At 34.6% G+C, this 15,618-nt stretch overlaps 2 protein-coding genes across 3 annotated transcripts; one reads left to right on the forward strand and one right to left on the reverse strand.

Annotated features, from left to right (window-relative positions):
- Positions 1-3,919: 3,919 nt before the first annotated feature.
- On the reverse strand, positions 3,920-10,150 carry LOC132165352 (beta-galactosidase-like). Its single transcript, XM_059575875.2, has 17 exons — positions 10,055-10,150; positions 9,813-9,925; positions 9,346-9,412; positions 9,133-9,225; positions 7,774-7,917; positions 7,498-7,586; positions 7,119-7,224; positions 6,901-6,988; positions 6,700-6,818; positions 6,424-6,588; positions 5,782-5,957; positions 5,492-5,601; positions 5,269-5,378; positions 5,052-5,162; positions 4,492-4,602; positions 4,137-4,345; positions 3,920-4,028 (listed from the first exon to the last, which is right to left on the reverse strand). The coding sequence occupies exons 1-17, from the start codon at positions 10,148-10,150 to the stop codon at positions 3,920-3,922; spliced, it is 2,016 nt and encodes a 671-aa protein (XP_059431858.2).
- A 1,294-nt stretch (positions 10,151-11,444) lies between these two features.
- On the forward strand, positions 11,445-15,091 carry LOC132165349 (acyl-CoA synthetase family protein). 2 transcript variants are annotated; one of them, XM_059575871.2, is made up of 6 exons: positions 11,445-11,666; positions 11,764-11,950; positions 12,136-12,325; positions 12,531-12,734; positions 13,526-13,783; positions 13,912-15,091. In XM_059575871.2, the coding sequence occupies exons 1-6, from the start codon at positions 11,457-11,459 to the stop codon at positions 14,909-14,911; spliced, it is 2,049 nt and encodes a 682-aa protein (XP_059431854.2). In that variant the 5' UTR covers positions 11,445-11,456; the 3' UTR covers positions 14,912-15,091. The 2 variants fall into 2 exon arrangements, with proteins under 2 accessions (XP_059431854.2, XP_059431855.2); XM_059575872.2 differs by having other exon boundaries at positions 11,836-11,950.
- Positions 15,092-15,618: the final 527 nt, after the last annotated feature.

Here is a 15,618-nt window from a genome sequence, read left to right on the forward strand (position 1 = left end):
TGAGTTTTCTCCCTCGGATTGATTTCCTGGGGATTTCTGTTTGGCAGCACTGTATGGTCAAATCAAGAGCTGCCTATATTGACTCTATTATTGTGGGATTTACAAGGCTCTCCCCCAAAAAAACTGGAATGCCCCACCTGCTGTCCCTTTTTGCCTCTTATGGGCTTCAATCAGTCTTAGATGATTGTGCATATCAAAAACCATTCTGTCACCAAGTCCTTGTCTGATTCATAAACAAACCAAATGAGAATCTCCATTCCCTGCTCCACCACTCCTAGTGGCCAAATCAACATTTTATTACTTGCCTTTTACCCTCTTTAATTTGCAATCTAATCATCATAATTAACAACAATTCATGTTGAGTTAATCAAACCCATTTCAACTTTTCAGTTTTCACTCAACATACGCTAAGTTGATAACCATTCACAAAGAGTGATTATTATGCCAACTGTTTTAGGATTAAGAGATAAGATTGTAAGATGGAATTAGGAGCTAATTGCTCCAAATTTCCCCATATGTCCTATGAATTGTTTCAGTTGGGTGCACTTTTTGACCACTTGGGCTACAAAGCTCGGGACAATTTAATTGACAACACGTGCAAAACTCGACGGTTGAGAGTCCAAGACGTTACATCTTATATTTGTAAGCAGTTTGCATGTTCCCTTCCTACTCACGCACTTGGACCAATCATTTTCGCTTTGAGAGCGACCGAGGATATTATGGACAAATTTTATTCTAATCCTGTTTATTAAACTAACACGTCTTTAGAACATGACATTAAAACCGAATTCCTCTTAGTTTGAAGGAAAACTTTGTTCGTTTATTATTAATATGTGAATCTCTTAAGCTAAAAAAACATTTCTTAGAAGTGGCTAAAGTTTGATGTAAGCTAACAAATAACTCAATTATAGAAAGTGGGGAGGGGCTTAAATCAGTTGATTAAACCATTTGCTTTTTCGAAAAATGCATTCATCTCAACATTTCTTTTCCTTTAAGAGTCCAATTTCTTTAACCTAATGATCAATGTTTTGCTTTTAAGCAAATCATAGATTAAAAGTTTAATGATACATTAGGAGCTGTCTTTGTGCTTTACTCTTTCAAAATCAGAATAACTTTTCTATCCTTGGAGAGCCAATGATGTCAAATTTAAAGGACCAAAGCCAAGATAACTGATATAAGTTAAGTTATCATCTTGGGATCTAACCCTTTGCTTTAAAAAGCCCTTTTGTGGTGAGTGATAGGTATATAGATAGATAGAAGGAGACCCTTTAGCCAAAAGAAAAACCTAAAAACTTGTGTGAGGAGGGGAAGAATCTAGAGCCCTCTAGAGCCCTAGAGGGTGTAGTGCTAGGGGTTATTGGGTCTTTGGATGGTTCCCAACTCCCAAATACTCACAAGCTGATCGTTGAGAATTATGGTCCTATTGATGCTATCTGTTACCTACAAAGACATCTCTGGTGATGCAAAAAGCAATCATGTTTTTATAGATCTGTACCTTCACAACATTTAAAAGCAATATCTTCGTGGGATTTGTCCTGTTAATGGATGGTCCAATAATGTCATACCAGTTGGAGGAACTATCAGTAGAGAACAAATTTTGTGATTTGTAGTCATGTTGGCAGAGAGGGACTTCAGGTAATTGTAAAAGTAAGCTCAAGGTAATAACTACCAAGGTGGGGTTCTTGTACGTTTTCGTTTTTTGTTTTTGCTCACGGAATCTACTAATTCACCTTTTTTTTTCCGACTCGGAAAATTACCGAACGGCTAAAGCATGAACGAGACGTCAAGTTTAACTTTTTAAGCTCAACAAAGCTGGAGATGATGTTTCATGCCTCTTTGAGATTGATTTTTAAGAGGTTATAGGTATGATTAGTGTTGAAAATCTACTAGCTAGGATCAGATTATGGGGCCACTCCAGGCTCATTGACAGTTTTCTAGGATCAATCACGAGATACATACATTAGTGGAACATGTAGTGTGTGAGAAAAACGCTGAGAATAGATGCCAAAATTTGATACTTTCTCTCTTTATTCGGGCCAGCAAAGGTGTGCATATTATAAAATCAATATAAGATTCTATTATCTCCTTCATAATTGCTGTACTTTTTTTTTACCGCATCTAAGTTGGATTGGACAGAGAATTGAACTAATGACTTTCGGTTCATAAAACATGGTATCCAGCCAATTTGAGCTACTCCTTAAAAACAATATCAGTTGACTTGACGTGATTTAAGTGACTTTACTTTTGTGTGTGTGTTTTTTTTTTAAAAAAATAATTTTAAGTTTGTTTTTAATTTTTATTTGGCGTATATTTGTAAGTAATTGTACCACATGGCACATACAATGGGTACATAATGTGTCAAATAAGAGTCATATAATATTAATTGATCCAATGTGACATACTGTTATTTAATTGTACGATATATTGACTAGATAACCTATTTAAAACCAAAGAAAAACCTTATAACTTAATTGTCAAAATTGAAAACCTAATCGCACAATTCTTTTGATAATATAGATTTTCTTTTGAAATTCTATAGGCTCACCTGGTGTAGGTTAGAGATTGAACAAGGATTTGAAACAAAATTTCCCAACTTTTGTAGATAAATAATGAAGCTTTATCAGCCAAGTTACTTACATTAAAGATTTGAAAGGATGTGTTGACAAGAAAAATGAAAGAAATTGGAAAGGATGTGAGTTGATGAATTGCTAGTGTTCTCAACGCAATAATGACAATGTGACCCATTGTCGTTTACCTGCCTCAATGAGTCGTTTAGAGAAAGATATTAAGCCCATATAAGTAAGATTAAGATAATTAATACCAAAAACCCCATCTTAGAAATTGCTCAAACTCAATGGGCCTGTAAGCACATCATTTCCCATTGGCACGTGGCACTTTTCCTTTCTCTTCCGAAAATGCCCCTAGTCTGTCATGTCAAAAGACATAATTACCCACGCATATTGGTTTGATAATAAAAACAAAATGTCGGTTCCCCATAATATTCTTGCATACCCCTATTTTGGAGATAGTAAATTACGAAAATCCCCAAATGTAATTAGAAAATGGGCACTAGAAATAGAGTTTTTAAATCAAAAAATACTTTTTGAAAAAAACTTCAAATGAAACTTTAGTCAAAAATGTGTTTTGGCCATTTTTTTAAACCCTTAAAAGGGCTTTTAATATGTTTTAAAAAATGGGTTTTTTTTTTTTTTTTTTTTTTTCAAATAGATTTTTTGAGTGTTAAACATACTTTTAAACATCTCAAATACACACTCAAACATGCCCTTAACAATGAAGTTTACATTAATTAATTAATGACGGAACTTGACAGACTAGTGAATCTAACGATTGTCGTGACAATCTCACGGGAAGACTTCACAAACAACATTACAACAACTTTTGTACAAATCAATCGCCTAACTATTTTTTTGTTCTGTTCTGTTTTGTTTTTTTTTTTTTCTTTTTAAAACAAAATACAAAACATAAAAATATCAAAATATACTTTAAAAGAAAAAAAAAACTCTCAATAGCATTCTTACCAGCCTCACTAAATTTTACTCACCAAAATAACCAAAAGTACACTTTTCTCTATTTTAACTACTCATTTTTTTAAAGCATCCCAATAGCCTCATTATTTTAACTATCAATTTTCACTATTCCATTTGAATATTCTTTTTCAAATATTTCATTTTTTTTTTTAACTATTTCAAAGAATAGGAAAGAAGATAGAAAATTTATATTGTTTCTTATTCATTTGGTGAGTGAATAGTACTCACAATCTTTAGTAAGTATGGTTCACTCACCATTTATTTTGAGTTAAAATGATGAGGCTAAAAATGAAAGATTTTAGCCACTTTCACCAAAATAACCAAAAAAATGATTTCAATCTGGCGGCCAAGAATGCTCAAACAAATAATGTTTATATTGTTCTTTTGACCAAGGAAATCCCCCTGGGGTCACCACCCCATTCTTCAAACACGACCAATAGGTTCCCATTTGACTTCAGCCATGAGCGTGGAACATGGTACCTGGGATTAACAATAACTTTGTTAGAAATCTGTCTCAATTCTCTGATGTTGATGAAATGAGGGAAGATATATATATGAAAGCAATTAAGTAAATTAAATTGGTCTCACCATCTTTGAGAGGCCTCCTCACAACCACTGAGGCATTTATTTTCATTGTAATATCCAATGTAAGTGCATTTGCCACAGCCTCCGCCACTTGCTTTGTTTGCAGCCCAATGGCGCCCAATGCTTTGCCCATTTACCCATACCTCACCTTTTCCCATGCTAGTCATGTCTAGAGCCAATGGTTCATTTCCTCCTGGCGTTTCAAAATTAGTCTGAAAAAACCAGCCATGAAATCAACTTAATTTTGTACAAAACTACCTTTATTGTATTTGGGTCTCAAATTCTTGAAGAGAATTGGAAGAAAAAAAAAAAAAAGTAGTTGGTTAGCAGGATATATATATATATATATGGTTCTCACCTTGTACCAAGTCAGAGGCCTCTTTATGGCCAATGATGATCCTCCTGCCCACCTCACAGAGGAGGTTCCTTTGAATGAAAAAACACCTAAAGATTCACCTTCTAGGCCTTTCTGCTCAAAACCATCCACAGAAATGTGAGATTATTATGACAACTTCATTAATCATACCTAATATGATGTGGATCAAGAAATTCCAACTGTTTGTTGAATGACATTCTGCATTGCTTTCATCTTATGATCATGGTTTATGTATTTCAAGTTTTATATGGAGAAATCATTCCAAAAGTCACTGCAGAGTAGCTTAAAGCTCGATGAACTTAATTACTGACTCGAGTTATGTTAGGGCGTGAAATTAGCGGGTTAAGGTTGAGGGGTTTCGACCCGTTTAATTAAATGGGTTGAATTACCCTATGCCTCAACAAACACAAAACTAGCGGATTAGAGTTGAAGGGTTTAACCCCGTTTAATTGAATAGACTATATAACCCGAACTAGACATGCGAATATGAGAAATTGGCAATTGAGATCATATCAGTACAGAAGGGTGTTGAGGAAACAAACCTTGTGGGACCATTTCCATCGTGACAAGTCCCATTTTCCATCATTGACTCCCTCCAATGTAATTGGGCCAAGAACCCCAGCATTCCATGTATCAAAATGCAGGCCAATGTTCTGAAATCAATCAAATATATATATATGACAATCAAAAGAGTACAAAAATGTGAGGTTCCCCTGCCCCAACAAGAATGTTTTGGAAAAGAGTAGACTCATCACTGACCGGGAGGCCAACAGTAGAGCTTAACAAAGCAAGCTTGTTGACACCAGCTTTCAGGTTCAGGCTGCCGCTAAATGTTAGTTTTGGAGTTTCATAACTCCCATAAGCATTTCCTGCCAAAGTAGAAAATCCATGAGTTAAAAGAGGATGATGATTATAATTAAGATAAACTCGGATTCACTGAGCTTTATTTCCCAAAACTTTTGCTTTTATATAGAATGTCTACCAACTGATTGACCGTTGACAAAAACTTGCAAAGCATGGCCTGCTGATGCAACACTGAGGTAAGGTAGCTTTCCAGTCTTTAGAAATCCTTCATCTTCATTTATAGTGATACTATTGCAACCAAAAAAATCACAATCAAAAGAGCTTAAGCCGATAAAAAATGGTAGACTTAATTTTAAATAAGACCCAACACATGAATAAGAGACAATGTTTAAACTCGAGACTTTTGCAATGATATCGTGTTAAGGGGATAGGAAATGATCGGAAAAAAAGTAGTATAATTATACTCACTCTGTCATGTACCACAAATAGTCTGTGGTGTCCCAGGTGACACTTACTTGCTCCCTTAACCCATCTACCAAGAATGAAGCTTTATCAGAAGCAGTGGCAACCCATTCATCGTATGACTCCCACGAGAATCCCCAACTATATGGCACCATCCTCATATGCACGCCATGGGCATTGATCTGAATACAAACTTTCATCTGATGTCAAGGCCTATATATACTTGGAAATGTAAAGAATAAAGAGGATTATCCAAGAAGAACAGCTAGAAATTTGTCTTCTGCATGCAATCAATGGCTGCACCTCATTCAGGTCTCACCAGCTAGTTAAGTTCTCAAACTTAGCAAATTCACTAAGCTTTTGAATTTAACTTCAGATTGAAGAAACACCCTCAAGCTAAAACTGTAGATGATCACTAATTACTAGTGTTCCTCAAAAACCCGTCTTCATGTCCATTTGGATTATGCGATTTCAAAATGCAATTAATTAAGTGTTTGGTCTAATTGCGACATTTAAAATTACAGTTTAGCCTTTAAAAACTTACTCCCATTCAATATACTTTGCGAAATTGCCCAGTAAGTTTTGTTAAAAAAAGGAATTAGTTATTATATATGTAACCAAGAGCCAAAAGAGTCTTCTTCTTCTTACCTTTGCAGTGTTAAAAGTTTCAGTCTTGCAGTCAGGAAGAATGCTGATAGACCAAGGAGGCAGATTATATCGACCATTTCCAAATCTAACTGTTACAGAATATTGCTGGTCGTAGTTTGATAGGAATGCAGCACAAACACCAGATTTTGACTTGAAAATATAAGCCTAGCTTGTAATAAATAGAAATGAGAACCAAAATTAATTAGTTTTACTCAAAAGATTACTGTAATACACAGAGTTTAGCAATTAATCTGAATATATAATATAGAAGAAAACCTGCTGATTTTTCCCAAGTGATGCAATCATGGGGTTATTGGAGACCAGAGCTTCTTCAGATTGCTTGATAGCATTATGCAAGTTTCTCAAATGGGTGTATTTTGGTTCCCTAGTTAGCCCTGTAAATCAGAGATGATGATCAGGATCCTGCATATATGAAATTTAGTATAACTTTTGCAGGAATAGTTCCTGAAAACGCACCGTATTCATCGATTGGAGCATCATAATCATAACTGGTGGAAATAAATGGACCCCCAGCAGTCCTGCCGAAGTTTGTTCCTCCATGATACTACAATAATGAAAAATGGACAAAACCAAATTATATATATGCTTGATTGATTTCATTTGATTAATTTATTTAATTCAAAACAATTAGATGGAATATTTTTTCTGGGAAAGATTAGGAACGATTGGCTTACCATATAATAATTAAAATATGTACCATTATTTTGTATGAACTTTGTCACTGCAAATGCCATGTCTTCTGCCAGTCTATATGGAGTTGGACCACCAAATTTCTGTAACCTGGGTGTATATAATTAATTCGATTTAAGGGCTTCAATCAAAATCGAAGAAATAGGGTTAGAAGATATTCCTCTAGCCCAATTTATAAATTGGTCATGTATTCTTTAGTACGTTAGAAGCACATGATTTTTTATTAGAAAAAATAAAAAAAACAGTGTTTCTCACGTTCTTAAGAGGCACATGATAGTTTTATAAATTGGGTTGTAAGAAATTATTCTAACCTAGTTAATTTGAAGGAAATTTATTTCCATTAAAGACATTTTTGTGACTTACCAGCCACCCCAGAGTTCTGTCCACATTTTAGGTTTATAGTATTTATTTGGAATGAAGTTCTCACAGTAGAACCCATTGCAGGTGTTTATCTGTAATACAGATAATAAAAATAAGCTTAATTAAGAGAAGAAATGATTGTTTCCTGATCCAAATAGATATATATGTTCTAAGAATTCATGTCAATTTAATAGATTGAATCGGATTAGACGGGGTCGTTAATCGTTGAATGGCGTGCAAAGAAATATGCATATTTTTTGATCAAAAGAAAATTCTTACAATTGGATCAGGTGCATCGGTCTGTTTGCACATTATCCATGGGACCTCAGCATGTGTACCAACAGCCATTCCGGCTGCCCATTTGGTATAAGTTACTCCAGGACGACCAATTTCATATTCCACTAGTTCATATTCATTCTCTATCTGCCACACAAAATGTAATTGAAATTATTATATATTATTATTATAATAGCTTTGTATTAATTAACAGGTATTAATTCCAAGGAAAAATAAAAAATTAGAACTAATCAAACAAATTAATGTAGCTTGTAAGGCCTAAAAGGAGGCACCTGCCCTTCCAAAAAAAAAAAGAGGCATCTGAGTTGATATACATTGTTAACCTAAAAACTAAAGTTAATATCGGAAAACAGATGAATTTAATCATTTATTTAATACTTAAGGGAAACTTTAGAAAATTCCTTTAAACTTTTACTCATTTTGACAATATTCTCAAAGTTAAAAAACTTTCAATTAAGGGTACGTATATTGAACTTTTAATTTTTTTCAATTACCCCATTTCGTTAAGATTTTTCCTTAATTTTTGTCAAAATGCCCAAAATACCCATTTTCATAATATATATATATATATACCTGAATTTTTAAAATTTTTATTTTATTTTTTTAAAATAAAAAAAATGGGTATTTTGAGAATTTTGACAAGATTTTACAGAAAATTTTAATAGAATGAAGTAATTGAAAAATAATTGAAAATTTGATACCCTTAGTTAAGAGTTTTTGAACTTTGGAAGTATTTTAAAAACATAAATAAATGGTTTTTTGAAGTTTCTTATAATATTTATATACCTTTTTTTCTTTTTTCTTTTTTCTTTTTTTGGGCATGTCCAGGAAGGGGGAGGGAGGATTCAAACTAGTATCTCCACTTCATGAGGCGTGGTCCACTATCGATTGAGCTACCCATTGAGGACACTTATATACTGTTTTTTTTTGTTGAGAAAATATACCGTTTTCATACATGTGATCAAATGACGAATAACAATCAATGTTTGAATTTAAAACCTCTATCTGATACTGTTAGAATATATTCTGATATTTACATGATTGATGTATATTTCCTAGCTAGTATAGCAAGTCGATTTTTGTTTCCATGTATAAGTCAATTTAGGTTTACTTGTATATGTCGACTTATTCAACTATAAATAGGAACCTATGTGCTGTGAACAATCAAATCTAGCCCTAGGGGCCATTCAAACTGGCGAAAGTGTCTAATACATTAAACCGCTAGTAAATTATCTATGTTCTATATTTTATTATTCTCCACAAACTTCAACATGATATTAGAGCTTCATTATATTTCAAAAGATACCATATTAAATTACTAATGTGAGATGCCTTACATACCTGAGCTAGAATTATAGGGCCCCCTTGAGGTTCAAACAACCCTTCTGCCTTCATTAGATCGACAATCTTATATGTAAACTTTTGCATCTCCCACTTCAATGTAATATATCATACACAAAATCAATTATGTATACAAAATTATGAATCAATAGAATAATCATAACGATTTTCTCACGTAACTATAATAAAGCTCTACAATTTGCACCACCTAACCTTGAATGGCCCATTGTCAGTTCTAAATTCAATGCCCGGAACGTACTTCAGCCAAACAGGAAAGCCTCTAGCATATATAACAATTTGGTTAGAATAAGAATTATTATAACTTATAATTCAGGAAGAGAGACGAGAACAAAGAAGAGAGAATTAGAAAATTAAGGTGGTTCAGCCTATGACCTATGTCAACATATCAAAGTTTTTCATGACGACATTTTTTCTTGATATTTTTAATTGTATACAATAATTCTATTTATAGAAAAAAAGTATGAATGTTACAAGTCTTTTCTATTTTTAGATTTACAACAATAAAATTAATTTATCATTTAAACTCTTTAAACTAAAGCTTTTGTTACCAAATTTTGTTATATATATATTTGACACGTTAAATTATCAGTTGTTTCAAGAACTTAATTTCTTAAAGTAACGATGTTTGTATATGTGTATATACAGGTGTTGTGTCTTACCCTAAATTCCATTCAGCACATACGTAAGGGCCAATTCGAAGAGTCACGTAAAGACCTGCTTGGTGGACTAGTTTTATGAAGCGAACTATATCATATCTTCCTTGGAAATTATACTGCAAAAACATAGAAAAATATGAAGAAAGGAATTAACTTTTATATCAAAATTAACAAAAAAAAAAAAAAAAGTTAAATAAATTATATATATATATATATATATATATATATATATATATATAGATTACTTGTCCTTGAGAAGGTTCATGGCCATTCCAGAAGACATAGGTCTCGATGACATCCAAGCCTCCATATTTAGCCTTCTCAATAAGCTCAGGCCACATCTGCATGCAATTAATCACCAAAGAAACCATATATAAAGCGGAATAATTAAGCAGACGAAAAAGGTCCTGAATTAGAAACTTGTAGCGTTATTTGCGAGGACGGAATCATGTATAGACTAAGGGCGGCCATGGCTCCCCTTGGTTTTTAATTTTTTTTTTTATATATATATATAGCTTGACCCTTATCAAAAATAGGTTTACTTCGGCCTCTCTTGACGAAAAATCCTGATTCCGACCCTGCATATTTATTGGTATACCTCAGGAGTGCTTCGCGGGTAGTGAATGGAGCCTGATATGAGAAGTCTTCTTCTTCCATTAATGAGGATGGCTTTGCTGTCGTAAGAGACAATGGCTGTCGCCGCCAAAACCCATGAGAGAAAGATTACCATGCAAAACACTACATTAATGCTTCTTAATGTTTCCGACGCTATAACTTTTGAATCAATCATGATGATGATTAATTCCCTGACAAACAAACCTTCTGTTTGTCTGTATGTCTGTGTTGGGAGATCGATCTTTTTCTAAATACAAAACACACACACACATATAGATATATATATAGAGAGAGAGAGAGAGAGCCCTAGCTGACGTGGAAGCTTTCACGTACGTACTTCTTATCCATTGGTTGTGTTTTTGGTTTTTTCTGTCTTTTTTTTTTTTTTTTTTTTTTTAAGCTAAATTTGGGTTAGTAGCCTAATTACTCAGTCAAAAGGAAAAGCTTTGCTCCACTGGCCTTAAAATCCTCCACTCCTACACAAACTGCATCCAAAACTTTGGCTGCTTAAAGCATTTACCTTTTCATCCTACACGTGGCACGGGTTTTTTTTCTCCCTCAAATCATAAATAATTTGTTTTTTTTTTTTTTTCGGAAAATGGATTATAAGGAAGCGAACAATTAAAATAGAGTGAGCTTCCCAACAAGAAAACTCAAACAAAAAAGGCAATACAAAAAAAAAAAAACAAACAGCAAACAATAGAACCATAAAAGATCCACGTCTTTATAAGGGTCGCTTGAATAGAGATTGAATTACCTAGTGCCATGCTCTAATTTCCTTGAAGAGAATAATTAATATATCTATAAAATAATAATAATAATTATTTTTTAATTAACCAGATTAGTTGGTATGCCATGGAATAAGGCCCCCAAGAAGCGGGCTTCTTCAGCCCATCTGCAGCAAGCTTTATAGGCTGATCGATGACTTGTGAAGTTAATGGGCTTCACAGCAGGCCCAAACACCACTTAACGCTTCAAATACTGCTAATTTTGGCGCGAACCCTGGATCACCGTCTCCGATTCTCTGCGACCATGACCACTGTACCAGAAGTGACCGATCTCTTTGCGAGGCTTGCTTCGCAGCTCAAAACCCTAAATCAAGAACAAAAACAAGAAGAAGAAGAAGCTCTTGACCACTCGATTTCAATGTTCAACCAATCTCTGAACCTCAACAACAACGAAGACTCTAGGGTTAGGGTTTTGGACACGGCGCTATCCCTAATGTGCTTCAGAGCACCCCAGGTTTTGCACTTTCGAAGCTCCTATTTTTATGGTTTTTGGAGACAGCGTTCTATTGTGACCTCTCCTTTGTCTAATTGTGTGGTTCGTTCTTGTTTAGGTTTTCAATTCGGTGCTTGAATGTTTGGTCCAGACGATTGTCACTGTTTTGTCGTCGTCCATTTCTTGCCAGGTGTTTAGGTTTCAGAAAGACGAGGTTTTGCAGGTCGGTAGCTCGTTTTCACGCCAAGATTGCACGGAGTTGGTCGAAGCGTGCGCTGATATTGTCGGGAAATTGGAGGGACATGGTGGGTTTGTTGAATTATTATTAGGAATAAGGGTTGAGACTATGATTTAGTGCTTATTCTTGCACAGGGATTATAGAGAATAGTTTATGTTATTTGTTATGTGGAATTTTAATCATTTTCATTAAGTTTGCAAACACCTTTTTTTTTTTCTTTTTTTTTTAGAACATAATTTTCATGTAATGCAGGGGTGCTTGCACAGATGTTATCGTGTGCTGTTGTAAGAGTAGTGATTTCAGCATCTTGTTATCGATATTTGTTACCATCAGCTCTTGTTCTTGATTCAAAATCAATTGATGGAAGAAGCACAGCAGTTTCACAGCTGCTCTGCCATTTGCCCAGAGAATTCTCCCTTGAGAATCATGAAATACCTTTCAGGTTTGTTGTGGATAGAGAGCTCTGCCAAATGTTGTACGTTCATGCATCTTAGTTTTCTAACTTATCCTGCTATCTATAGGGTTGTGATGAGTTTTACATACTCTTATCCAATGAGAAAGTTGAAGAACTTTTAGCCATTAGCTGCTATATGTTCGTCAGCATTTGTAAGTTTGTGAATTGGAATTTATATGTTATCCTTTTGCAGGTTGCTGTCCTGGTATCTTGACCCATTAACACTAAAGCATGATGTTTTGGAAATTTTGCAAGACACTATGGGGAGGCCTTTCATTTGCTTGAATGAGGAATTTCATGAGAGGATGGACTGGCGCTCTACAATCGTTTGCTTGGTACTTTCTCCAACTATGTTTATTGAGACCAGAGCTTTGTTACATAGATGGCTTCTAGTGACGTGAGTACAAATTTCTTGATCACAATGCTACAGCTCTTTGCGTCATTGATTGTTTTCTCTTTCATCCTTGAAGCAATTGAGGTTTTAGGTTAAGTTTGTTCTAAATGCGTCTTGCCTCTTGTGTGCTTGTTACTTTCTCATCATGATTTCCTTGACTGTCTCATTGTGATGGCTCTGATAAGTAGATTTAACTTTTCCTAGCTATAACCATAATTTTTGTTTTGGAGGAAAATGTAAAATCAATCCATTTTACTGAGTTGTAAATAACTTTTTAGGGTTTAAAAAGTGACAAACTTTTTGTGGTAAGCAAAAAACACAAATAGTTTCTTGGACCGAACTTGCAAAAAATTTTTTTGACGAAAATCGTTAGGGTGTAATGTCAACACCAATCATATTGTGGCACATCACACATGTCACTTACAATAAAAAATAAAAATAAAAGTATTGAGGGAGTGGCTTGACCAGCCTCTTTGATCGGCTTGGGGTTGGCTGAACCACCCTCATCGACCCACCTCCAAGACCGGTTAGCGGGGGGTGGTTAGCAACCCCCTCCATTTTTGTTTTGGTTATATATATATATATATATATATATATATATATATATATATATTATTTTTATTGTAAGTGACATGTGTCACAAAATGATTGTGTGATGTGACACCCTGATGGTTCTATAAAAAATTTGAACAAAAGTTGGATCTAGGGACCTATTTGTGTTTTTTGTCAAGAGTATCAAATATTTAAATTAACCAGCATATCTAATCGGTTTTTCTAATTTACTTGTACAACAGGGGTCTGGCCTTAGTGCAAGAGTTTCTAACTAAGTTTGTCTCAGTAATAGTAGATGTGATCTCTAGACCAACACGGTGGGGCATATCAGTGGAATTGGGATCGAAGCTGCCATTTTCTAATGCATATTTTCCATACAACCACCACTTACTAAGAACCTTGGCAGGACCGCTCTCATCAGAAAGCTTTCTGCAGTTAACTTCTTCTGTAAGTGAACCAGCTGCACTGAAGATTAGAAGAATTGATCACAAATCTTCTTGGTAAATTCTTACCTCATTGGTCCACATGAAAGCAATAGGGCTTTTACAGCATCTTGATCCAATCATAATTTTTTATTTTTTTTTGGTTTACTGTTTATCAAAAAAAAAAAAAATTTGTTGCATAGCAGGGCTCTTGCAATCAACTTTCCAGATTGGTTCTGTTTTGCTTCTATTTTACTCTTCTCTGAGGAAAGCGTTCCAGACAATTTTCATTCAAAGTTCAAATTGGGGACGGCCAGAATTGAACGAACACATGACTTGGAACCGCCTTCTTATCGTGCTGCTGCAGCAAGGTACATAGCATGGATTCTGAGCCCCATTAGTAAATCTAATCAGGATTTGCTCGTTGATTCATTAATTAAAATATCAGAGTCCTGGATGCTCAAGTGTTCAGTTTCACATGACAAGGAAGCAGATAAGAAACTGAAGAAACCTAATTTTCATCACGACAAGGATTATACTCTCAAGGAGGAGCATGATTTTAGAGCCACTGGGCTCTGGCTCAAAGAATTCCAGGACATATGCATGTGGTATTGGAATTACAGTACCGTCAACACTATTGCATCTTGTGAGGCCAAATCATCCTGTGGTCTTAACTTTAAGCAAAACCAGTTATTCAGAAGAATCCCATTGGGCATCTTGATAGGGTGCTTGAATCATATATATGAAGATGGATGTCAGATGCTGCTACATTATGCTGCAACAGGTAGAATACTTCAGTCAACAGAAAAAAAGAGCACTAAATTGATGCATGCAAAATGGAGCTCTGTAGAGTGTGAAGAATCGGTTAGGTGGACTGATAAATGTAATAAGAGGGAGGCTGTAGCAGGTGCCTGCCTTGTCTTCAGTTTAACAGACGCCGTTGAGAGCATGTCTGTTTCATTGTTTGAAACTGAAGAGAGTGGATTGCAATTTATTTTCCGGGTGAAGTTAAGGGCTTGCAAGTACTTGATTAATTGTATCAAGAGGCTAATCCAGCTCGGAATTGATGAAGATGGAGTCATGGTGCTAATGGATCTCAGCACTAGATTGGTAAAGTGGAAGCATCAAGGGCAAGAAGTATCACCAGTTGACAAAGATATAGATGATATAATTAATAGCTTGACTCATAAATTATCTTCACTTTGAGGGGAGATTTTGTTTATGCAGAAGTTGCTCTGTGAGTTCCTTACCATTTTTATCTAGTTACAGAGATGAGTAAGGTGTAAAAAAACACGTATTATTTTGTTGTTCTATGGGTACCTTAAAGGTGTAAGAAAATGGTTGAATAATCTGTATGTCAATGAATAACTATAAAAATGGCTGATACAACCCCATACTTTCAGCAACATCAAGCTCTTACAGTGCATTAAATTTCACTCTGCATATTATCAATACTATTTTTTACACTTATTTTACACCGGTTAACATATCATGTTTTAAGTAGCTTCTTATATTAGGTACTTTAAAAAAAAAAAAAAAAAAAAATGCTACTTGAAACACATTATATTAGCCTGTATGAAATGAGTATCAGAGTAGCATTACTCTATTCTTATAACTTGTAAATATTTTAGAAAAGTATTCCCTTCGAGAAGCAGCCTCAAGCTTGCATTAAATGCCTCTATAGCGAGATTAGTAGTTTTGATATTGCAAACATGTTGCACACCAGTATTGCTCATCAAATTATTGTATGAATGTGATGATACAAGATCATTAATTAGATTGCAAATAAGAGTTCGCCGATGGGGATTCTTTCCATTTCAAGCAGAGATCAGATTTTACAAATTTAATGGTGTATATGCGGGGTAGAACTATAGTTTTATGTTTGGAGAGACAACTAGAAAAATATTTTATTT

This window comes from Corylus avellana, chromosome 11 (genome assembly GCF_965113065.1).
Source record: "Corylus avellana chromosome 11, dhCorAvel1.hap1.2, whole genome shotgun sequence".
Lineage (NCBI taxonomy): Eukaryota > Viridiplantae > Streptophyta > Magnoliopsida > Fagales > Betulaceae > Corylus > Corylus avellana.

Bases quoted from the DNA above. Each gene is read 5' to 3' on its own strand.
- LOC132165349 (XM_059575871.2), top strand. From the start codon at position 11,457: ATGACCACTGTACCAGAAGTGACCGATCTCTTTGCGAGGCTTGCTTCG. The intron at 12,735-13,525 runs GTGAGTACAAAT...CTTGTACAACAG, and splicing joins CATAGATGGCTTCTAGTGAC to GGGTCTGGCCTTAGTGCAAG. The intron at 13,784-13,911 runs GTAAATTCTTAC...GTTGCATAGCAG, and splicing joins ATTGATCACAAATCTTCTTG to GGCTCTTGCAATCAACTTTC.
- LOC132165352 (XM_059575875.2), bottom strand. From the start codon at position 10,150: ATGTGGCCTGAGCTTATTGAGAAGGCTAAATATGGAGGCTTGGATGTC. The intron at 6,589-6,699 runs GTTTTCTTCTAT...ATTACAAGCTAG, and splicing joins CACTTGGGAAAAATCAGCAG to GCTTATATTTTCAAGTCAAA. The intron at 5,379-5,491 runs GTAGACATTCTA...CTACTTTGGCAG, and splicing joins TGTCAACGGTCAATCAGTTG to GAAATGCTTATGGGAGTTAT.